Below are 22,987 nucleotides of genomic sequence, written 5' to 3' on the forward strand. Positions count from 1 at the left end.
GCAGCTGCTGGCGGGGGGCAGGATGGGGGGGAGAGGGTGGAGAAGACGCCGAATTGGCTAATGGTGTGCGCAGCGAAGACTAGAGCGCAAGTCGCAAGTCGCAAGACAGAAGATGGACAATTGCTGCAACGCAAAATGCTGCCGTTCCGAGCTCTGACCTCATGCTCGCGGGAATTGCCTCCGGTCTCTCCCGCGGCATAACTCGTCATCACATGACTGGTCAGGTGCCAAGCCCCAGGTGGATGAAGGCTCCAAGAACGCAAACTTGAACATGGAAGAATGTGGTCGGCATGAATTTTCTGCTTACTTGTACCGCCAGCTCAGAGTACCGCCGCTCAGCACCATGTTCTCCTGCCGCTCGCCTTCCGTACTCCGGCGCCAAAGTCGCAGCATTCCAAGGTTAGCCCGCGATGACTTCCGCATTGCAACGTCAAGCGTTCCGTCGCCTCGTCTGCGCTGATGGGGCGTCTCGCTCATGTCCCACAGCCCCGGCCAGCCACTGTTCCAACTTTTCTCAACATCACACCGCGCAGGACGCTTGTAAGGCCGCGTCTATGCCATCTGCTGGAGATTCTGGCTCACCTTCTGCACATATATGCTTTGGCCGCTCCGGTCGGGCTAGTGGAATCTCTGCATAGCCACCGATCAAAAGCTTCGGCATTATCGGGCACACCCTGTTGAGTGAAACACACCTCGTACCGAGAGCCTGTCCCTACCCAAACTCCTGCCTGCATCGCGCCGCTGAGTACGGCTGAGGGTCCGATTTATTGGGTGATGATGATGGCTCCTGCATTCGATACTGACGATCTAGAGCTATGAGGGCAAACGACCAAGTACGTCTGGAAGCTAGGTCGCAGCGTGACGCCTTGGAACCATGTGCCCTGCGCTTTCCGTCTTCCGACGACTGGTCATATTAGATTAACGTAGCGAGTCAAGTCAGAGTGCACCTGATCTGTCTCCACCATCCTTTCGATCCATGCTGGGCGCTCGCCTTCGAGCGTGCCAACGTAACATGGAGCTAATAACCCCTCATCTTCACCTACGGCCCAGTTTCCAGCCTCAACAAACACTCCTGTTTGTATCTGCTGTCTGCTGTCTTTTGCAGCCTGCTATTGTGTGTCCAAGCCCACTCCACCTTTGCATTATTCCGTCCGCGAAGCACGGCTTCAGCTGGGCCGCACGTACTTGCTTAGCCGCAGATAAGGCTCCCATGACGCTGATCGAGCCTTCTACTACGAACCCCTCTACCCAACGACTGCCTCAATCAAGGCCGAGTTATTCTGACAGCTGTTCGCAATCTGTACACGATAGCGTCAACATCCGCGTCCCTCCAGACCTTTGCTCGCCACCGATCGACACAGCTTACGAAACGATACAGCCTGTGAAAAAAGGTGCAAGACATCTGCAGAACTGCTCGTATGGCTGAGTCTGAGTACGGCGCGGCTCTCTGGGTTCACGATAGGATAGGCGCTCGAAACTCAGATGCTGAGCTGACTGCCCCGCTTCTCGCTGCGCATACACCGTTCCAACAACAACTTCCAACGCTGTATCGAAATCCATACATACCCAATAGCAGCTCTTCCATGTCTCAGGCTCAGGATGCACCGAATGTGTCTACTAGCAGCCACCCACAATTATGTCCAGCTTTGCCACCCATTGGAATGCGTCACCACTACTATGCTCCTCATGCACACTCGTACCAGTTCACAAACCCTCAAAGACCATCGCAAACCTGGAGCGGGCCTCCGCACCTACATCCTGACCAGGCATTCTATGACCCTAGCGTCATTTCCCAGGGTGACCAGCTACGCCATCACCCAGGAGCACCGAGGCACGACTTTCCGCTACTAGGGTCACCACATGCAGCGCCTCCTTCAAATCCCCGACATCGACATGATTACAGACGACACGATCACAGAATGAGTGCCGGAGCGGTGACAGGTAGTATACCTACTGACATTACACGCTTCCCTGAAGCACGGGATTCAGTAGCACCCCCGGAAGCCCGGTTTCAGCATCCGCGACTACCTCTTCAAGAAGCAATCCACCCAGGTGAGCCAATGTATTCTGGATTGCCTGCACGTCAGTGGACGTCACACGAGGTGCCGAACCGCCGCTCAGACCGTAGCGTATCCCCGCGCACGTCGAATCGCCGCAACTTTGACCGATACTCGGTTGACCTCTCCCATTCGAGCACGTCGTCTGACGCAGAAGAAGCGGCTGCCCGTGCACCGCCACTGAATCGTATGAGGCATCGATCTAGAGAGGTGCGGCCGCGTATCGCGGGCCGCTACCCGCCTCAATTCGATCCTAATATCGCTACTGCTCGCCAAATCGATCAATTGAAAAACAGCCTCCAACGGCATCTACCAAGTGCGCTTCCAGAGAAAGCGTCCAAGGCTTGTGACATATGCCAGAAGGACTATGCCGCTACACATGTGTCACCTACAGAAGAGGAAGAAATCGCCATTGAACTCTCGTGCGGACACACCTTCGGAGAGTTCTGCATAGGTCAATGGGTAAGTGGTAGTCCCTTGGAGATAGCAGATGCCTGCTCACATGACCTAGTTTGAGACGTGCAGAACACACAAGAACAAAGTCACCTGCCCCATGTGTCGGAAGCAGCTCATCGAAACACCACGATTTATGCCGAGCATGATGCAGGGGCAAGCGTTTCTTGATCTACTCGCTCGCCAGAATATGCACGTCACTGATCTCTACAGCCACTTTCCGCAGGCGTGAGCGATGCGAGGGATTCGACTCAGGATGTGATTTTCGAAGCTATGATATCATTGTTTTACACAGATGGCCTTGGCAGGGCGATCGAGGCGTTGCAGATGGGTAGGGTGTTTTGGTGAGTGTTGCACAACAAGTGCGTAATTAGGGTGAAGAGGAATCAGACTGGACATGTACATAGCATGGTAGGGAGGGGCATATAAACATCAGCATCTTTGTGGATAGCACTTTTGCATGTGCAGCCCTTGCGTCGATCTGGGCTCCACTTCCCGGGATGCCTGGAATTCATCGTTGCCCGGAGCCCACCTAGCCCCAAACATGCACCCCGCCATCAACACAACCTTGACCCTCTTCGCCCTGCACCCGTCAGACTGCAACGTCGTGTGAGATACTGGACTGCATAACCACTGTCGCCGATTGCTTGCGCCCCCACTGCCGACTCTTTGCTTCTTCGTGCCTGCTCGCGCCCCACTGCTCTTAGCTGCTGCCATCCACCGCTCCTTCTCCGTCGCCTAGTTGCCATCGCGCCATGGAGGACAGCAACAGAGACAGCTTCCAACTGCCCGCCCCTCCCCCTCCACTCCAGACCCGCGACAACGCAATGGATCGCCCAGGCACCCCGACGGGCGAGGCTTTCATGAGCCCGCAGCAGACGCCCCAGGGCAGCCCAAGCAAACACCACCAACCGCCCGGCGCGTTCGATCTGCCGCACGTCTTCGAAAATGCCATGCGGCTGCTGCCCACCATGGGCTCGCCCTCCAAGACGAAGCCCGGATCGCCCACATCACCCAACAAACTGCAGATCGGCAGCAATGGCGCTGACTACAGCACCATGGATAGTCCCAGTCTCGCACCGGGCAGCCCCACACGCAAGTCAAATCAGGAGAACACCCCCCCGAGTGGCCGCCCGGGCCTGCAGAAGGAGTCGAGCTACCTCACACACGCAGCGCAGTCGCGCCAGGAGCCCTACAGGACGCGCGAGGACGGCCAATCGACACGCTACATCAATGGCCCCCAGCGTCTTTCCCCAGAAGAACTCGAGAAGGCGCGAAAGCCAGCCGTGAAGCGCCTGGCAAACGTGACCCAGCTGTGTAAGCTGCCTGCCTTGCACCACGGCTATCCAGTGCTAATGGCTATCTAGACTTCCTCGACTACTACTACGACCTCCTCACCTACGTACACAGCCGCCAGAGCCGTCTCTCCCAGTTCAAGGCTCAGAACCCTCCCCCTCCAGACACACCCGAAGAAGAGTACAACGATGCCCTCACACAATACCTCGGCCGTGAGCGTGCCAACCTCCGCAAGCGACGCACTCGGTTAAGGCAGGGTGACTTCCAGATTCTCACACAGGTCGGCCAGGGTGGCTATGGACAGGTCTATTTGGCCCAGAAGAAGGATTCGCGTGAAGTGTGCGCTCTAAAGGTCATGAGCAAGAAGCTGCTGTTCAAGCTGGACGAGGTTCGCCACGTCTTGACAGAGCGCGATATCCTTACCACTGCTAAGAGCGAGTGGCTGGTCCGCTTGCTCTACGCCTTTCAAGACGACAAGAGCATCTACCTTGCGATGGTGAGCCGCATCAACAGCCGGCATTGAACAGTGTACTGACATTTGCTAGGAATACGTCCCTGGAGGCGACTTCCGAACCCTTCTCAACAACACTGGTGTCCTGCACAACCGGCATGCGCGTTTTTACATCGCCGAAATGTTCTCGTGTATCGACTCGCTACATCAGTTGGGTTACATCCATCGCGACCTAAAGCCCGAAAACTTCCTGATCGACAGTACTGGCCATGTGAAGTTGACCGACTTTGGTCTTGCAGCTGGTATCCTTGCACCCTCCAAGATTGAGTCTATGCGCATCAAGCTCGAATCCGTCAGCGATGTCATTTCGCCATTCGGCCGACCCATCGAAGAGCGATCAGCAGCCCAGCGACGAGAGAACTACCGCTCTCTTCGCGAGCGAGATGTCAACTACGCAAAGAGTATCGTCGGCAGCCCCGATTACATGGCACCTGAAGTGTTGAAGGGCGACGAGTACGACTACACAGTTGACTACTGGAGTTTGGGATGCATGTTGTTTGAGGCTCTGGCCGGCTATCCACCATTCGCCGGTGCCACAGTAGACGAGACCTGGCAGAACTTGAAGCAGTGGAAGAAGGTGCTCCGGAAGCCCGTCTATGAAGACCCATCCTACTTCCTCTCGAAGCGCACATGGGACCTCATCATCCGTCTCGTGGCTTCCAAGTCTACCCGCTTCCGTAATATCTCCGAGATCCATGCCCATCAGTACTTCGCAGAAGTTGACTGGGCGAGGCTGAGGGAGCAGAAGGCACCCTTTGTACCCGAACTGGACAGTGAGACGGATGCCGGATACTTTGACGACTTCGGTAGCGAAGCCGACATGGCAAAATACAAGGAAGTACACGAGAAGCAGGCTGCCTTGGAGGCCATGCAGGACCGCAACGTCCAGATGGGCAAGGGCCTATTCGTTGGATGTAAGTCTTCATCCTCAGTTTTGTCCATGTCAATCGCTAATGATTCTGTAGTCACATTCCGCCACAAGAAGACAGCCGATGAGAACGGCAAACCATCGAGTCCAAGGAAACCACTTCCCATGGTTGAGGAGAACTTCGGCACGATCTTCTGAAAATATCTGTTTCGCTCTGTTTGCCGAAGCACTGGTTGCGTTGGCGCTTTCTCTCCTGTGTACATCTACTTCTTGTCATTATCGCAGTGCCTAAGAGCTGTGAAGTTGAGACGAGTTACGAGATGCGTGCATGAGTAGTCGCTTGCCAGGTCGCACGTCATAGTATGATTATCAGATTTGGCGTTTAGTTGGGACAGCATAGTTTATTGGGCGGGCGAGTGCGTTGCATGCATTCGAGAAGTCGTGTATCAGTAGATGAGTATACAAGTATGAAGGCAGTGATTACTGAGAACGTGGAATGCAACCTGTATACTCAATGACCACACGAAATCACCTGACCGCGGGATCCCAGGCGACGCGCTAGGTGCTAGTTCCCGCCCTTTCGTCCCCTCAATCGCAAAGCCCACTCCACCCTTACGTCAACCTACATACGACATCACCACGATGCCCGGTCTAGTTCAGCGAGGACGAAAGCGCCCGTCGCGCGCTATCAGCGAGGGCGTCGACGAGCCTTCCGATGCCTCATCCTCGCCTTCCACAAACGGCAAACGCGCCCGCCATGGCCGAGACGCGCCTTCCAGTTCCGCGCAAACGAACGGCGACCCGAACGGCTCGACCGCATACGCTGAAGGTGACTTCAAGGCAGGTTCCCTCGTCAGGGTCAAGCTTGTCAATTTCGTCACATACACGCCTGCCGAGTTCATCTGGGGCCAAGCCTGAACATGGTCATCGGTCCCAACGGCACTGGAAAGAGTACCTTGGTCTGCGCAATCTGTCTGGGCTTAGGATGGGGCAGCGAACACTTGGGACGAGCCAAAGAGGTGGGGCAATTCGTCAAACACGGTGCTGCCGAAGCCACCATCGAGATCGAGCTTGCAACGGGTCCCGGCAACGGCCCCAATCGCATTGTCAGGCGTGTCATACGCAAGCGCGACAACAAGTCCGTCTTCTTCCTTGATGGCTCACATGCGACGAAGGATGCTGTAAAAGCAATGGCCAGGCGATATTCCATTCAGATCGACAACCTCTGCCAGTTCTTACCGCAAGACCGTGTGGTGGAGTTCGCGAGGATGAGCGACGTCGATAGATTACGAGAGACCCAACGCGCTGCAGCGCCTCCGCATATGGTAGCATGGCATGATCAGCTCAAGGAACTGCGTACAAAGGAACGCGCTTTGGAGACGAAGCAGAAGAACGAACAGAGCCATCTAGTCATGCTGGAGAAAGCACAAACCACAACAAAAGATGACGTGGACCGCTACCATCAACGAGAAGGCCTTGTGCGGAAGTCGAAGTGTTTGAAGTCGGTCAAGCCTATCATTGAGACAAAAATTCTCAAGACTGAGATTACTGCAGTAAAGGCAGAGATTCGAGACGCCAGACTGGAACTCGATCAGATCAACATCGACATAGAACCAGCGCGAAGGGCTCAAGCAGAAGTCGAAACATATCAGAACGATATTGAGCAAATCGTAAACCTTCGCAAGAACCGCGTCGACATGATCAAGGCACAGGCCGAAAAGCTCGTAACAAAGATTGACACCAGCAGAGCGAAAGCGGCGGAAGCCGACAATCAAATCAAAGCCGAATTGAGTCTAAAGAGAAAGCGCGCAGATGACATGGTTCGTCTCAACCGCGATATCACTAGGCTGGAAGCACAACGAAAGGACCGGCCCGCGCAACTCGACGCCGAATCTTACGAGCAGCGCAAGTCAGATCTTCGCGATCAGATCTCTACTAAGACGAGCCTTATCTCCGACAAGAGAAGTAGCATGAAAGAGCTAGCTACCCGCGCAGGCAGCATTTCGGCGCGAAGCGCACAGCTGAACGCTAACCGGGAACGACTGAACACACAGAGCGGAAAGCAAGCGAGCCTTTTGATGAAACTATCCCCCCAAACAGCTGCTGCATGGGACTGGATCCGACAGAACAAAGCATCTTTGCAGTTAAAAGGTAGAATCTACGGCCCGCCGATACTGGAATGTTCTGTCATAGAAGCCAGGTATGCCCAGGCCGTTGAGAACCAAATGCGAAGAGGCGATATCATTGCCATCACCTTTACCCACGACGAGGATCAGAAGCTGCTGCAGAATCGTCTTATCACCAAGAAAGCCAACGGCGGACAAGGACTCAATGATATTTATCTCCGAACATCACCAAAGCCGCTTTCTTCTTATAAATCCCCCGTTGACAAGACAGGCCTGGCCCAATTAGGGTTCGAAGGGTACATTTTGGACTACCTCAATGGACCCGACCAGGTACTAGCGATGCTTTGCGATAGTTGTAAAGTGCACCAGATTGCATATGCTGCAACACCAATATCCAATGCGCTGCATGACGTTGTGGAGAAGCAAAGCCCGATTCGTAGCTGGGTCAGTGGTTCGGATACCTATCGCGTTATCTCACGCTACAACCAGTCTTCTACATCTGTTACGCCACTGAGATCGGCGCAATGGTTTGTAGATCAACCAGGCAATACGGAGGAGTTGCGAGACATCATCGAGGAGCAAAAAGGGCTGGTGCGAGAGAAAGAAGAGCTAATCGAAAATCACAACCTCCTCAAAACCGATGTCAGCAAACTTGAGGAGGAGAATGAAGATCTCAAACAACAGAAAGTACATACTACTGCCACTGGATGCGAAGGCGCAAAGCACTGACAATCTGGCAGGATGCTGTACAGGCCGAGCAGGAAGGCCTCAAAAAGGCTTTGGCCGAATGGGAAGCTCTCCCCGACAAAATTGGTGGGTGTCTTAGCTATGCGAGAAGCACTACTTGCTAATCATGTGTAGCATCAAAACAAACCGACCTGCACAACAAAACACAGGAGAACGCAGAGACCACGGCCCGCATCAAATCTATCAAAACCGACGCTCGTGCTACGTCACTGCATGTAGCGAACTTGACAATTGAATATGGTGTAAGTTACAAACATTCCTTTTCCGGAGTAGTGCTGACGATCTCACAGAAAGTTGTGACCCAAATGAGGGCATTCCACGAGTCACTTGTCGAGGCCGAGATTCGGCTCATCGAAGTTAAGTCGGAACTCAGGAGTCTCATAAAAGAGAATCGCACGATCCTGGACAAACAGAAAGCACAAGAATCCAAGATCACCGAACGCGCGAATCACGAGCGAGGTCTTCGGGCCAGGTACAGAGAATTGCAAGAGGCTACACAGAGAGACATTTACAGTCTCAGCGAGGAAGAAAGGCAGATCGTCATGGAATACAAAGAGCTTCCCACACTCGAAGCCTTGGAGCTAGAGGTTCAGTCGGTCAACGCCCGGCTGGACATGATGGCCGAAGGTAATCCTGGGGCGATCAGGGCCTACCAGAGGCGTGAGGAAGACATCAAGACAACGCGTGAGAACCTGGAAAAGTACGCTGCCAGTCTCGAAGAGATCAAAGATGACATTACAGAGATCCGCGAGAAGTGGGAGCCCGAACTCGACATTCTCATTCGAAGGATCAGCGGGGCTTTCGCGCACAACTTCGAGCAAATTGGATGCGCTGGTGAAGTCGAGGTGAACAAAGACGAAGACGACTTTGACAACTGGTCCGTCCAGATCTCAGTCCGCTTTCGGTAAGCTCAAATTATGATGCTCATACGCAAACCTAGCTAATGATCCCAACAGAGAGAACGAACCGCTCAGCGTATTGAACTCTCACCGCCAGTCTGGTGGCGAGCGCGCCGTGTCAACAATCTTCTACCTCATGGCGCTACAGGATCTCGCCCAGTCACCATTCCGCGTCGTCGACGAAATCAACCAGGGTATGGATCCCCGCAACGAACGCATGGTACATGAGCGCATGGTGGACATTGCATGCCAAGAGAACACAAGCCAATACTTCCTCGTCACCCCCCAAACTTCTGCCTGGTCTCAAGTACCACGAGAAGATGAAAGTGCACGTTATCAACTCCGGAGAGCACATTCCGGTGGCACAGGGTGTTCAGGGTGAGTGGAATCTCTCGAGTATGGCGGAGATGGCACTGCGGGTGAGGAGGAGCGTTGCAGTTCTCTGATCAATGGAAGCGTTTGGCACAGACTATTACGATACTTGCGCAGGAGGCATGAACGAAAGTACGGATACTACGGTAGCCTAGTGGCGTTTTGGTTTGATATGTTTCACGGAGGAGGGGTTTGGTAACGGCGCACGAACGGACATGCAGGTACGACGGACAGCAGTCAGCGACATTGAGTGCACATCGAATGCTCTCAACCTTTCTTATCAGCACTATCTCATAGAGCGCGCAGGATATATATTGAGGTACCCGTATCCGTGCATGAGCATGCAACCGTTTCCCTGGACACACCCTGTTCGTGCGACCGCTGGTGCGACCGCTGACGCCACTAAGCGGCGCTGTGTGCGACACCAATAATTCAGGAATGCTTGTACTAGTTTATATAGCCGACTCTACTCGGTCCCGATGCATTATACGAGCCTTTGAGCTGAAAGGATGATGATGTTCTCGTAAGAGACTTGGTATGCTGGCGCTGCTTACATGCATTATAGGCTGGGATGGGGCTATGGTTCGATGCACTGCGTACCAGGGTCACGTCATGGCGCAGGATTATATGGGTCATATTACATTGTGACGAGCAAACATGGGGGCGTAGGACCAACAGAAGAATGTGTGCTGTTGATTGAAATATATATCAGCCGTGGGTAAAGGGTTGCGATGCTAGACATCTAAGTTCTATCGCTCTCGACATCGCTCAACTCAGCCTGGATCAACCTCCCACGATAGAAGCCAAAGCACTGATACCGAACGTCTTAATCACCGGCCAGAACTTACATCATGATAATCCCATCGCCCCTCATAACTTTCCTCCCCCTTCTCATCTCCCTCACTATCGCACTCCCCTCTCCCCTCCGCTATTCTCTTTCCGCCCGCGAACCCTCTCTCGCCGCAGAAGAAACATGGCACATCCCCCGCCTAAACATGCACATGATGAGCACCAGCACCGGCATCCCCGGCAGCGGGCCTTGGCCCGAAAGCTCAAAGTTCGATTCTACGATCGACTTTGATGTGGTGGTGCCTGAGGAGGCTCCCCTAGGAACATCGAAATGGAATTGCAAGGGTACGATGAAGAACGGTACTATTATTGAGGACGTGGTGGGCTGTGTGAATGATCAGGGTGGAGTAGGTGATGTGTCGTTTGGAATGACGGGATATGCGGCGCTTGGTGAACGGAGGCCGGAGTTGAGCTTTTGGCTGTGGGTTCATCGCGTCGGGTATGTTTCGTTCTACTTCCTCATCGTCCTGCATCTGATGGGGTACGAAACCATCACGTATTTTGACTGTGTTAACACTTTCATTTCGGCATACAGGGAAGGCAGCGATGGTCGCGCCAGCATACTTGACGGCGCAACGGCGATTACGGCGAACGACCCACAGGAATCGAGTAGCTACCTCACGTGTCTTCTTGGCAGACCGTTCGATGGACTGAGGTGCGAGATTGGGAGTTACCTGAGTGTGAGAAAGGAGCTTGTTATTGAGGGGTCGGAGGTGCGTTGAAAAGATGGTGGGTAGATAGGAGGCCGATTATCGAGGCGACGCTGTGGAAAGTGATGTTTGGTATTTGTTCAGACGAATTGTAATGTTGTTGCGTTGGGAGGGAGCAAACTGTTGTTCTGAGTCTATGTCACACAACATGTATGTTGTGCGTCCAGTGGCGGGAGGGACGTGTTTCAGCATCTCATCATATCATATTTACGATCATGACTTTGACAGGCTGATTCTGCCAAGATAGACGTCAGCTGTGGTTGCTGTCATTAATGTTGCAATTTTCAACCAAGATGATGAATTTCCCGCATCAGATCAGGGCTCTTATCGCGACTACTGATATAGATGAAAAGCACTGGGTGTGATTGAGGCTGCGAAAACGACATGTTGACGTTGGAGACGTTGCTTCGTTGAGGTGGTACTGCAGGTACACTACCGCAGATAGACACGACGAGACTGTTGTGATTGTTTTGCTCGAGCGCAAACTCGCCGCTTTCCCCTCTTCTTGTCAACGACCTCTTTGTTCAGCCTCAACGCGCGTTGTTCTTGTTAGTCACACTGCACTTTGAAGTTCCCATTGCTGAGTGCGATTACAAAAACGAGGCTTATATGTGCCTCGTCAGTCGGCGACACGGCTTTTTCTGGAAATGAGGAGACTGGTTGTGCGGTAAGTGTTGTTTTTGATGCTGTTGTCACCTAGGTATACGCGACTAATGGACTGTATTAGACCTGCTCTTCTGAAGCTCGGGCGACAACGACTGGCATTGCGCAGGCGCGACACTCAGTCAGTACATCACGATCTTCAGGGGCTGGAACCGTCTCGGATAATTGTATCTCACTCAGTCAAGTGTTGCACCGAGATGACTCGACCATGCCGCCTGGTCACTCAGCGGAAACACCTCGCGTCTCCTCTCAGCTCAGCACTCCAGTCAAGGCGGGCATCATTACTGCCTCCATCGTCATCTTTCTAGTCATGCTCCTGCTGGTACTCGAGCATACCTATCTCCGCCGCAAAAGCTACGAGCGCGCACTCAAACGAGCGATCGTCGAGGTGGAACGTGGAACTGAGCTAAAGAGAATGACGGAGAGTGAAAGCAAAGAGATCCTAGTGTTGGAGAGTGGAGTTGAGAATATCGTGGATAATGAAGGGCAGGACAGTATGAGTGAAAGCTGGGACGGAGAGGGTCCATGGGATGCAGGTACAGTCGATGAAGATGACGCTGGAGACTTGAGTGAGTGGGGAAGAAGGCGAAGACGCGAGATTGGGCGGAATGGAATGAGTCTTCCGCGAAGAGGACGATGGTGTTGGGGCCATGGCAACGGCACGGTGGCTGGCATTGGGAGGACCTTGTCTCCGATTAGTCTCCGATATTTACAGTGTCCAGCTTTCGAGTATGTCTTGCTTGTCAAGGTTTGGTATGCTTTGGAGTATTCCAGGGCGAATTTGTGCCCTGAGATCTTTTTCCCTGGTTTGTTTGAGATGAATGCTAGAAAGCAGTGTTACTCAGCGCCAATTCCGATAAGCTAGGATTGCGCGTATATCTCATACAAGGGCAATATTGAAGACTCGGGAGCTTGCAATACCTTGGAGATTTACGAATTTTCGTTGATCTGCTATTATCAGCCTGCAGGGCAGCTCTTTAGCTGCTTCTTTGTATACGGCGTATAACAGGTATGTTGGTCTAGGACTTACATTTAGCTCCATTGCGTGCAAGATAGGTATACTGTCGAATCGCTGGCATCTGTGCGTCACTCATGATTTTGATCACGAAGGCAGTCGCCTACGTATCTGACTACTCACAGTGGGCGATGCCGATCGTGTTGGCTGACCCTGGTTCGGCATTCTTGGGATGTGGTAGTCGCGCCAAATGAGGCAGGTAAAGTGTCGAAGTCAGCATACCGCGCTTATCTTTAGGTCGAAGCGTCGTGGGGCGGCCTTCCAAGGCTTTCTCCAGGCAACAGAATCCTAGTATATAAGGCATGCCGCATCGCCGCTCCCGATATTCCTCCTTTTTCTGTACCTGCCAAACACTTTTGCATCACACCAATATCACCAATGTCGGCCGCCACAGACAACACAGTATATGTCGTCACCGGAGCAAATCGAGGTCTTGGTCTTGGCCTTGTGCAATCGCTTCTTGCGCGTCCTCAACACACGGTGGTCGCCACAGTCCGTAGCGAGCAAGCCAAACATGTCTTGGAAGACGAGATCAAGAGCATCTGGACAGGGACTGGCAGCAAGCTGGAGATCATACAGTACGACTTCTCCACGGCTATCGACCCCAAGCAGGTGGAAAGTAGTTTCGCCGAATTGGATATTCAGCATATTGACGTTCTGGTCCTCAACGCTGGAGGCGCACAGCCAATGGTCCCACCAAGCGAGACCACAGCCGAAGACTTGCGCGCAGCTTTCGAGACCAACACCATCGCGCCTCTGCTCGTCTTCCAGGGCCTGAAACCATATCTACTGCAAGCCAAATCCACACCTAAACTTATCTGGGTCACCTCTTCAGTCGGAAGCATAGCCGACATGGACCCGTTTGGCGGCGGTGCCTATGGTCCTAGCCGAGCGGCACAGAACTGGCTAGCGCGCTCCATCCATCTCGAATTCAACGGCACAGAGGGGAACACGCGTCTGATTGCCATTCCCCTGCATCCTGGATGGGTCCAGACGCGAGCGGGCCAGTATGTCGTGGACCAGTGGCAGTTGGCGCTCAAAGCCATCGACTACGACATTGAGCAACCGCCGACAACGCTGGAAGAGAGCGTCTGTGGTATGATCAAAGTCATTGACAATGCGACGGCGGAGCATTCCGGTCAATTCCTCACATATGAAGGCAAGACTCTGCCGTGGTAAGTCAGGGATACTAGAAGGACTCGTACATTTGCGTATATATCCCGCTTAGATAGTATATATATCTATTGTTTGAGTACCAAAAGCCCTAAGAGCAGATACAAAGCTTATTTACATTCAGGAAATAATGAACGTTAATGTAGGTGCATAGCAAGTAACGCAGACAAGCGAGTAACGCACTTTTGCTAAGACCTAACTAAACTTTAAGTATATTATAATAATGCCTTAACTTAATAGTATAGAAAAGATTTTAAATAAAGTAGATATTTAGCTTGTAATATAGGCTATCTAATAAGAGGTAATACTAATAACCTAATAAGCTATAACTATCTATAACGTTTCTAAAGTAATACTATAAAGATAATACACTAAAATACTCTATTAAGATAATAGTATACTTAACTTAATAGCTCTTTAAAAATTAGAAGAAGTAGTAATTATATAATATTATTATAAGTAATATAAAGAATTCTCTTCTTAACATAGAGTAAAGAGGTTAAAGACTAACTATAGCTAAGTTAGAACGTAATAATAATTATAGAGCTTAGAGTTATATAATTAGATTTAGTATTCTACTAAGACTAGGTCTCTAAAAGACTAGTAAAGCTAAAGAAGCTATAGTTTTTCTAAACCTCTCTCTTAAATAGAAAGCTAGAGAGAATAGAACTTAAGATAATAAGTATAAGAATATATTAGATTTTATTATTATACTTATTATAGTTAACTTAAATAGTTTATCTCTTACATAGATTATTAACTAGTTATTCTATTATTTATAAAACTAGATTATCTCTCTTAGGCCTAAGAGACGAGACCTATAGTGTACTTTTTTTTAGAATTACGCGATAACGCGTTACTATGTTAGACCTAATAGTAAACTCGAAAATCTCTAACATTATTAACTAGCAGCACTAATACTAGTCTTATGCGATTAAGCAACACTAAAAGAAAATCTAGTAAGTCTACTCGTACTAGTATTACACAGAGTTAGGCTATACTTCTCTAGGCTTAGTCTATACTAAGGCGAGGTAGACTAAAGCGGTAGTCTGTAAGGTTTGTCTAGTAATTCTGTAGAAAAGAGTTATTGTAGAATAACTACAAGTAAAGACAATCTAATTCTATAAATAATAGAATAACTAGTTAACAATCTATGTAAGAGATAAACTATTTAAGTTAACTATAATAAGTATAATAATAAAATCTAATATATTCTTATACTTATAACTTTAGGTTCTATTCTCTCTAGTCTTCTATCTAAGAGAGAGATTTAGAAGAACTATAGCTTCTTTAGCTCTACTAGCCTTCTAGAGGCCTAGTCTTAGTAGAATACTAATCTTAATTATATAACTTTAAGCTCTACAATTATTATTAAATTCTAACTTAGTTATAGTTAGCCTTTAACCTCTTTACTCTATATTAAAGAGAGAATTCTTTATATTATCTATAATGTTATCCTCTCTTTTAGACGTATTATTCTAATACTCTAGATTATTATTTTACTATACTAATTATTAAGGTGTAGACTATATATAAGGTCTACGCGCTCTAAACTATTATAGCTACCTCTTTTTACCTCTAGCGTCTCTAACTATACCTAAAGTTTAACTCTTAACTTACTATATCTATTTACAAAACTTAACTTGATAGTGTTAGGTCTAGACTAATTATATTTAGTAGTAAGAGAATAGAATAATATTTTATTATAAGCGCTATAAGAAGAAGAACCTTTATTACTTTATAGACACTACGTCTAGGAAGTATACTAGCTATATTTCTATAAAAGCTAAGTATAGTTAATTTATAACTAAGAAAGAGTAAAAAAAAGTTAAAGCTAAAAAATATAAAAAGTTTTTAGCGCTTCTCTATATAGAAGCTAAAGTTACGTAGCTTTATCTAGAAATTATAGAGACTAAGGCCTTAGAGCGTTTATACACTAATTAGAATTACGTAATTCTAAGCCTTTAAGACTATATAGAAGAGTAAGCTAAAGAAAACTCTATCTCTAGTGTAGACTTTCTAATAACTAAACTATTACTACCTAGACTATTAACTAACTTAGGCTAGTTATAGACTAACGCTTTTTTTAACTTTTCTTTTAATTACTTTCTTTCTCTTAAGAACTTAGTTCTTACTTCTCTATATATTTCTAGTAGTACTTAAGTACTAGTAACTTATAGTTTATTAAGCTCTTCTTTAGTTTCTAAGAATTCTAGTCTTCTAGCTATTCTTAATACTTAACTAAGTATTTCTACTAACAACTAATTTTTTATAAGTCTTTAATTTCTTTAATCTTATACTTATTATCTTTAAGCTCTATATCTATTACTAGCTTAGTATTTAGAGGTGCTAGTTCTAGAAGTTTTTTATAGAAGATAGAGTAGATATATATACTTAGTAGTAGATAGAGTTTATAATTTACTATGCCTATTTTCTCTAGAATTTTAAATAGTTCTACTTAGAGGTTATCTAGTTTCTTACTTAGTTACTTAGTTTTTAGGTTTTATTATAATAGAAAATCTTTATTTCTCTTTTTAAAAGTTAGTCTCTTAATTCTTTATTTATTTGCTACTTTAGACGTTGTAAGTTTCTTATAAGTAATATTCTTACTTAACGTAGGTGATAAGCGAGTGGCCGGGACAAGCGAGTGGCCGGCTTTTGCCAAGACCCCACCAAAACTCCACCTCCCTCGCGATGCCTCAACGTAACAACGTATTATCAGACCAGAAAGAATCTCAAATACAGCTTGCACTTCAAGCTCTCAAATTAGACGCGACACTTACTATATATCGCGCTGCGAAAGCCTACAAGGTGCCAGAAAGAACGCTTAGACAACAACGCGCTAGAACGCCCTATCAACGCAATAGCATACCCAACTCAATAGTTCTTCGAGGATCAGAAGAGGTAGCAATTGTACAGCATATTCTAAAGCTATTAGAGTAAGGATACCCGCCTCAGCTCGCTAACGTTAAAGAGATAGCTAATAATTTGCTATAGGTCCGCAACCAGAACCTAGTTAGCAAGAGATAGGCTGCAAACTTTGTAAAGCGCCGCCCAGAGCTTAAAGTCAAGTTTAATCAAAAGTACAACTATATTCAAGCTCTCTGCGAGGATCCTAAGGTTATAGGAGACTAGTTCCGCCTAGTATAGAATACTAAAGCTAAGTATAGCATCTAGGACAAAGACACCTACAACTTCGATAAGACAGGCTTCATAATAGGCGTAATATCAACTAGAGCGGTGGTTACAGCAGCAGAGCGTCGAGGACAGCCAAAGACAGTACAGCAGGGCAATCAGGAGTAGGTTACAGCTATTCAGGGCATCAACGCAATAGGGTAGGCAATTCCACTCTTTATCGTCTTTGCTAGCAAGCACCACCTCTCAGCCTAGTACAAGAAAGAAGACCTACCGCAGGATTAGGTTATTAGAGTCTCTAAGAACAGCTAGACAACAAATAAGCTTAGTATTAAGTAGCTAGAGCACTTTAACAAGCATACAAAAGGGAGGGTTGTTAGCAGCCATCGCCTACTAGTTATCAACGGCCACGAGAGCCACAACTTAATCAATTTCCACCAGCTCTGCGAGGAGAAGAAGATAATCACCCTCTACATGCCTACGCACTCTTCGCACCTACTGCAGCCGCTTAACGTTAGGTGTTTTACGTCGCTAAAGAAGGCGTATAGGTGCCAAGCTAAGAAGCTAATGCGCAACAAGATCACTCGCATCACTAAAACAGAATTCTTGCCGTGCTTTATTGCCGCTCATAACACCTTAATTACAACGAGCAATATCCTAAGAGGCTTCCAAGGCGCTAGCTTAGTTCCATTTAATCCAGAGGCTGTAATATTAACGCTCAGCATCCGCCTGCGTACTCCACCAGTACCTACTATTAAAGACAGTCCCTAGCAGTCACAAACCCCAAGTAATACCCTAGAATTTAGGTCGCAATTAAGGCTTATTCGCGAGAGAATTCAGCGGCATGTAGACAGCTCGCCAACCTTAATAGTTAAGGCTGTTGAAAAGCTTGCAAAGGGGGCGGAGATAATAGCGCACTCTCTAGTGTTAATAACTAAGCGCAACGCTAAACTTAAAGCAGCTAACAAAGCGGCTACGCGACGTAAATCGCATAAAAGAAAGCGTGTGCAGAAGGAGAGGACCCTTACAATTAGTAAAGGACTTTAACTAACAACTCTAAAGGAGTTTAGGGCGCGCAGTAATAGGAAGAAGGTTAAGAAGAGAGCGCGTGTTAAAGTAGGCGAACCGTCTTAAAGACGCTGTAGACACTGCGGCGAGGCTAGACACAACTCGCGTACATATTAGTAAGATATAGTAGAAGTTTCTAATTAATTTAGTCTGTTGCGATTTCTAATTACAGGTTTGTACAGTCCTGCACTGTCGTGTATAGTCGTAGTTTTAGTAGGGTCTTGGCAAAAGCCGGCCACTCGCTTGTCCCAGCCACTCGCTTATCACCTACGTTAGTTCTTTATATAGTTTCTATATAAGACAGGCTTTAATATATACGCCTACTATAATGCTTTCTATATTCTTTAGATCTTAATAAGTAGTTAGCTTATATCTATAGTTTATATAGCGCAGTAAGTACTTTATAGTTACTAATCTTGTACTATTATAGGCTAATTATACTATTAGTAAGAGTTTAACCTAGTTATCTTAAAGCTTATTAGCGTACATTCTTAAGTATTATTCTAGTGTCTAGTTTATTTAGTCTATCTAGCTATCTATCTTAAGGTAGAAGCTAGTTAATAGCTTCTTCTGTATACCTAATTTTACTAGAAATGTTATCTAGTACTTAACTATAAATAGTTTATCTCTATCTATTATAAATTATTCTAATATACTATAACGTAGATGATAAGCGAGTGAAACCTTTAAGCGAGTAGAACCTTTTTACTAAGACCTAACTAAAAGTATAACTACACATAACTATATAGCACTATTTAGAATAGCAATTAATATTTATAGTAGACTAAATTAATTAGAAACTTCTACTATATCTTACTTATATGTGCGTAAGTTATGTTCTGCTTTGCTGCAGCGTTTATAGTGTCTTTAAGACAACTCGCCTACTTTAATATATACTTTTTACTTAATCTTCTTTCTATCGCTGCGCGCTCTAAACTTATTTAGAGTTATTAGTTAAAGTTCTTTACTTATTATAAGAGTTCTTTTTTTCTATATACACTTTCTTTTATATAATTTATATTGCGTAGCTACTTTATTAGCTACTTTAAGCTTAGCGTTGCGCTTAGTTATTATTACTAGAGAGTGCGCTATTATCTCTACTCTCTTTATAAGCTTTTTAATAGCCTTAACTATTAAGATTAGTAAGCTGTCTATATACCTCTAAAACCTCTTAAGAACTAGCTTTGTTTAAGACTCTAATTCCAGCGTATTACTTAGAGTCTGTAACTACTAGAGACTATTCTTAATAGTAGATAATAGTAGAGTATATAGGCAGATGTTAAGTGTTAATACTATAGCCTCTAGATTAAATAGAACTAAGCTAGCGCTTTAGAAGCCTTCTAGAATATTACTCTTTGTAATTAAGGCGTTATAAGTAGTAATAAAGTAGAGTAAGAACTCTATTTTAGTAATGTAAGTAATCTTATTATATATTAGCTTCTTAGCTTAGTATCTGTACATCTTCTTTAGTAACGTAAAACACCTAACGTTAAGTAGCTATAGTAGGTGCGAAGAGTGCGTAGGTATGTAGAGAGTAATTATCTTCTTCTTCTCGCAGAGCTAGTAGAAATTAATTAAGTTATAGCTCTTATAGCTATTAATAACTAGTAGGTAATAGCTACTAATAACTCTCTCTTTTATATACTTATTAAAGTGCTCTAGCTACTTAATACTAAGCTTATTTATTGTCTAGCTATTCTTAGAGACTCTAATAACTTAATTCTATAGTAGGTCTTCTTTCTTATACTAGGCTAAGAGGTAGTGCTTATTAGCAAAGATAATAAAGAGTAGAATTACCTACTCTATTGCGTTAATACTCTAAATAGCTATAACCTACTTCTAATTACTTTGCTATACTATCTTTAGCTGTTTTTAACGCTCTGCTACTATAACTACAACTCTAGTTAATATTACGCCTATTATAAAGCCTATCTTATTAAAGTTATAGGTATCTTTATTTTAGATGCTATACTTAGCTTTAGTATTCTATACTAGGTAGAACTAGTTTTTTATAACCTTAGGATCCTCGTAGAGAGCTTAAATATAGTTGTACTTTTAATTAAACTTAACTTTAAGCTCTAGGCAGCGCTTAATAAAGTTTACAGCCTATCTCTTACTAACTAGGTTCTAGTTGCGGACCTAGAGTAAATTATTAGCTATCTTCTTAATGTTAGTAAGCTAAGGTAGGTATTCTTGCTCTACTAGCTTTAGAATATATTAGATAATTGCTACCTCTTCTAAGCCTTAAAGAGCTATTAATTTAGGTATTATATTGCGTTATTAAGGCGTTTTAGTGAGTTGTCTTTGTAGTGTACTCTTAGCAACGTTATAGGTAGCTATAGCGTGTTATAGCTTAAGTGTTGCGTCTTATTAGATAGCCTGTAAGGTAAGCTATATATCTCTTTTGTCTAAAGTCTTTTTTACGTTGCTTAGTTAAGGCATTATAGTGTGCTTAAAGTTTAGTTAGGTCTTAGTAAAAAGGTGTTATACAGGGTTAGGCTATACTTCTCTAGGCTTAGTCTATACTAAGGCGAGGTAGACTAAAGCGGTAGTCTATAAGGTTTGTCTAGTAATTCTATAGAAAAGAGTTATTATAGAATAACTACAGGTAAAGACAATCTAATTTTATAAACAATAGAATAACTAGTTAACAATCTATGTAAGAGATAAACTATTTAAGTTAACTATAATAAGTGTAATAATAAAATCTAATATATTTTTATACCTATTACCTTAGGTCCTATCCTCTTGCCTAGCCTACAATATCTCTAATGTTATTAGTATTTAAAGAGGGCCTAACATCTTAAGAAGACGTATCTTAGCGAGATGCTAGTTACGTAATTATAGCCCTGCAATAATTATTACTTTCTAGTGCTAACGCTAGTTAGTTCTTAACTACAACACCTGTATTAAGAGGTAAATTCTTTCTTGTTATCTATAACATTATCCCCCCTCTTAGGCGTATTGTCCTAATACCCTAGATTATTGTTTTCCTATGCTGCGCGTTAAGGCGTCGGCCGCATATAAGGTTAGTAGGCCTTAGGTTATTATAGCCGCCTCTTTCTACTTCTAGCGTCTCTAACTATACCTAAAGTCTAGAAGTCCTGTAGCCCCTGAAATTAGTCTTTAACTAAGCAGAGGCGAGCCCGCGCTGTGCGCGTAGAGCAAGAGAGTTTAGAGATAGATTTTTAGTGTAAGCGCTGTAAAGAGAAGAACCTTTGTTGCTTTGTAGAAACGACCACTAGTTGTTACGCCAGTTGCATCTTAGTTAGTGCTAAGTGTAGTTTGTTCGTTTTAGAGGATAAGTAGGAGAAAGTGCAGGTAGAACGCGAGGAGAAGGAGTTGGCTGTAGCCTATCTAGAGGCCTAACTGTTGCAGCAAAAGCTGGAACTTCTAGAAGTGCGAAAACGGGAGCGATTGTACGCTTATCGCGACCTCGCGATTCTAGAGGTTTAGGATTGTGCGAAAGAGTAAGCTAAGGGGAACTCTGCCCCTAGTACAGACTTTCTAACAACTAAACTATCGCTACCTAGACTATTAACCAACTTAGGCTAGTTATAGGCTAATGCTTTTTTTAACTCTTCTTTTAATTACTTTCTTTCTCTTAAGAACCTAGTTCTCGCTTCTCTAGGTGTTTCTAGTGGTACTTAAGTACTAGTAACTTATAGTTTGTTAAGCTTTTCTTTAGTTCCTAAGTGTTCTGGCCTTCTAGCTATTCTTGCCACTTAACTAAGTATTTCTACTAACAACTGATTTTCTGCAGGTCTCTAATTTCTTTAACCTTGTACTTGTTGTCTTTAAGCTCTATATCTATTGCTAGCTTAGCCTCTAGAGGTGCTAGTTCTAGGAGTTTCTTGTAAAAGACAGAGTGGATACGCATACCTAGTAGTAGTTAGAGTTTGTAATTTACTGTGCCTATTTCCTCTAGGATTTTAAATAGTCCTACTTAGAGGTTATTTAGTTTCTTGCTTAGTTGCTTAGTTTTTAGGTTCTGTTGTAATAGGAAAACTTTATCTCTCTTCTTAAAGGTTAGTCCCTTAATTCTTTGTTTATTTGCTGCTTTAGACGTTGTAAGGTTTCTGTAAGCAATGTTCTTGCTTAGTTCTTTATGTAGTTCTTGTATAAGGCGGGCTTTATTATCTACGCCTACTGCGATGCTTTCTATATCCTTTAGATCTTAATAAGTAGTTAGCTTATATCTATAGTTTATATAGTGTAGCGAGTACTTTGTAGTCGCTAATCTTGTGCTGTTGTAGGCTAATTGTGCTATTAGTAAGAGTTTAACCTAGTTATCTTGTAGCTTATTAGCGTATATTCTTAGATACTGTTCTAGTGTCTAGTTTATTTGTTCTGTCTAGCTGTCCGTCTTAGGGTAGAAGCTAGTTAATAGCTTCTTCTTTACACCTAATTTTGCTAGAAATGTTATCTAGTACTTAGATATAAATAGTTTATCTCTGTCTGTTATAAATTCTTCTAGTATACTATACTCTAATATTAATGCTTTAGAGACTTTATACGCGCAGTCTTCTGTAATAGTTTCTTCTGTTAGCACGAACTTTGCTCCTTTAGTTAATTAACACATAATTACTAGGATTGTATTGCAAAGTTGTTCTAATTCTAGTTCTAACAATTTTGGGAGCTTTACTATAAAGTCTATTGTTACGCTGCTCTATAGTTTTGTTAGTGGCTGTAAGAGTTATAATAGGCTATAGAGCTTATATCTCTTAGGTTTATTCTAATAACAAGCTAAATAGTTGCCTAGAACATCCTGCACCTTCGCTCGCAAGCGTAGTATTGTAAACACCCTTAATAGTTGCCTAACTATTTCTTCTAGTAATGCATGTCTGTATTCCTTAGACTTATGTAGTTCTCTAATAAGTTCTTCCTGTATAGGTAGAGCTACGTACGTTTTCCTAACCTGGGTTATTGCTCTAAGCTCTAACTCGTCTTCTTGTATTTCCTGTAGAATTGGCCTTAGTTCTAGTTACTAGTGCAACGCTTTTCTCTGCTATTGCTGTTCTAACGTTTCTACCTGCTTAGCTACC

The 22,987-nt window shown here is 45.3% G+C and overlaps 6 protein-coding genes across 6 annotated transcripts; all 6 read left to right on the top strand.

The window, feature by feature from the left end:
• Positions 1-1,418: 1,418 nt before the first annotated feature.
• BKA58DRAFT_411329 (uncharacterized protein) lies at positions 1,419-2,742 on the top strand (the record flags this gene model as incomplete). Its single annotated transcript, XM_046172287.1, has 2 exons — positions 1,419-2,519; positions 2,569-2,742. The coding sequence occupies 2 exons, from the start codon at positions 1,419-1,421 to the stop codon at positions 2,740-2,742; spliced, it is 1,275 nt and encodes a 424-aa protein (XP_046024947.1).
• Positions 2,743-3,061: 319 nt separating this feature from the next.
• On the top strand, positions 3,062-5,705 carry BKA58DRAFT_338449 (kinase-like domain-containing protein). Its single transcript, XM_046168289.1, has 4 exons — positions 3,062-3,827; positions 3,878-4,302; positions 4,352-5,231; positions 5,283-5,705. The coding sequence occupies exons 1-4, from the start codon at positions 3,266-3,268 to the stop codon at positions 5,381-5,383; spliced, it is 1,968 nt and encodes a 655-aa protein (XP_046024948.1). The 5' UTR covers positions 3,062-3,265; the 3' UTR covers positions 5,384-5,705.
• Positions 5,706-5,827: 122 nt separating this feature from the next.
• On the top strand, positions 5,828-9,339 carry BKA58DRAFT_439647 (uncharacterized protein; the record flags this gene model as incomplete). The annotated part of the gene is made up of 6 exons (XM_046173702.1): positions 5,828-6,029; positions 6,083-7,998; positions 8,052-8,124; positions 8,173-8,300; positions 8,349-8,962; positions 9,015-9,339. The coding sequence occupies 6 exons, from the start codon at positions 5,828-5,830 to the stop codon at positions 9,337-9,339; spliced, it is 3,258 nt and encodes a 1,085-aa protein (XP_046024949.1).
• An 841-nt stretch (positions 9,340-10,180) lies between these two features.
• Positions 10,181-10,900, top strand: BKA58DRAFT_316440 (uncharacterized protein; the record flags this gene model as incomplete). Its single annotated transcript, XM_046167579.1, has 2 exons — positions 10,181-10,617; positions 10,738-10,900. The coding sequence occupies 2 exons, from the start codon at positions 10,181-10,183 to the stop codon at positions 10,898-10,900; spliced, it is 600 nt and encodes a 199-aa protein (XP_046024950.1).
• Positions 10,901-11,780: 880 nt separating this feature from the next.
• Positions 11,781-12,182, top strand: BKA58DRAFT_295559 (uncharacterized protein; the record flags this gene model as incomplete). The annotated part of the gene is made up of 1 exon (XM_046166883.1): positions 11,781-12,182. A coding segment is annotated over one exon (402 nt), but the record flags the coding sequence as incomplete, so codon positions are not given.
• A 672-nt stretch (positions 12,183-12,854) lies between these two features.
• BKA58DRAFT_384399 (aflatoxin biosynthesis ketoreductase nor-1) lies at positions 12,855-13,967 on the top strand. The gene has a single exon (XM_046170262.1). The coding sequence runs from the start codon at positions 12,945-12,947 to the stop codon at positions 13,743-13,745; it is 801 nt and encodes a 266-aa protein (XP_046024952.1). The 5' UTR covers positions 12,855-12,944; the 3' UTR covers positions 13,746-13,967.
• Positions 13,968-22,987: the final 9,020 nt, after the last annotated feature.

This window comes from Alternaria rosae, assembly GCF_020736505.1.
Source record: "Alternaria rosae strain MPI-PUGE-AT-0040 chromosome Unknown BKA58scaffold_5, whole genome shotgun sequence".
In the NCBI taxonomy this organism is placed as follows: Eukaryota; Fungi; Ascomycota; class Dothideomycetes; order Pleosporales; family Pleosporaceae; genus Alternaria; species Alternaria rosae.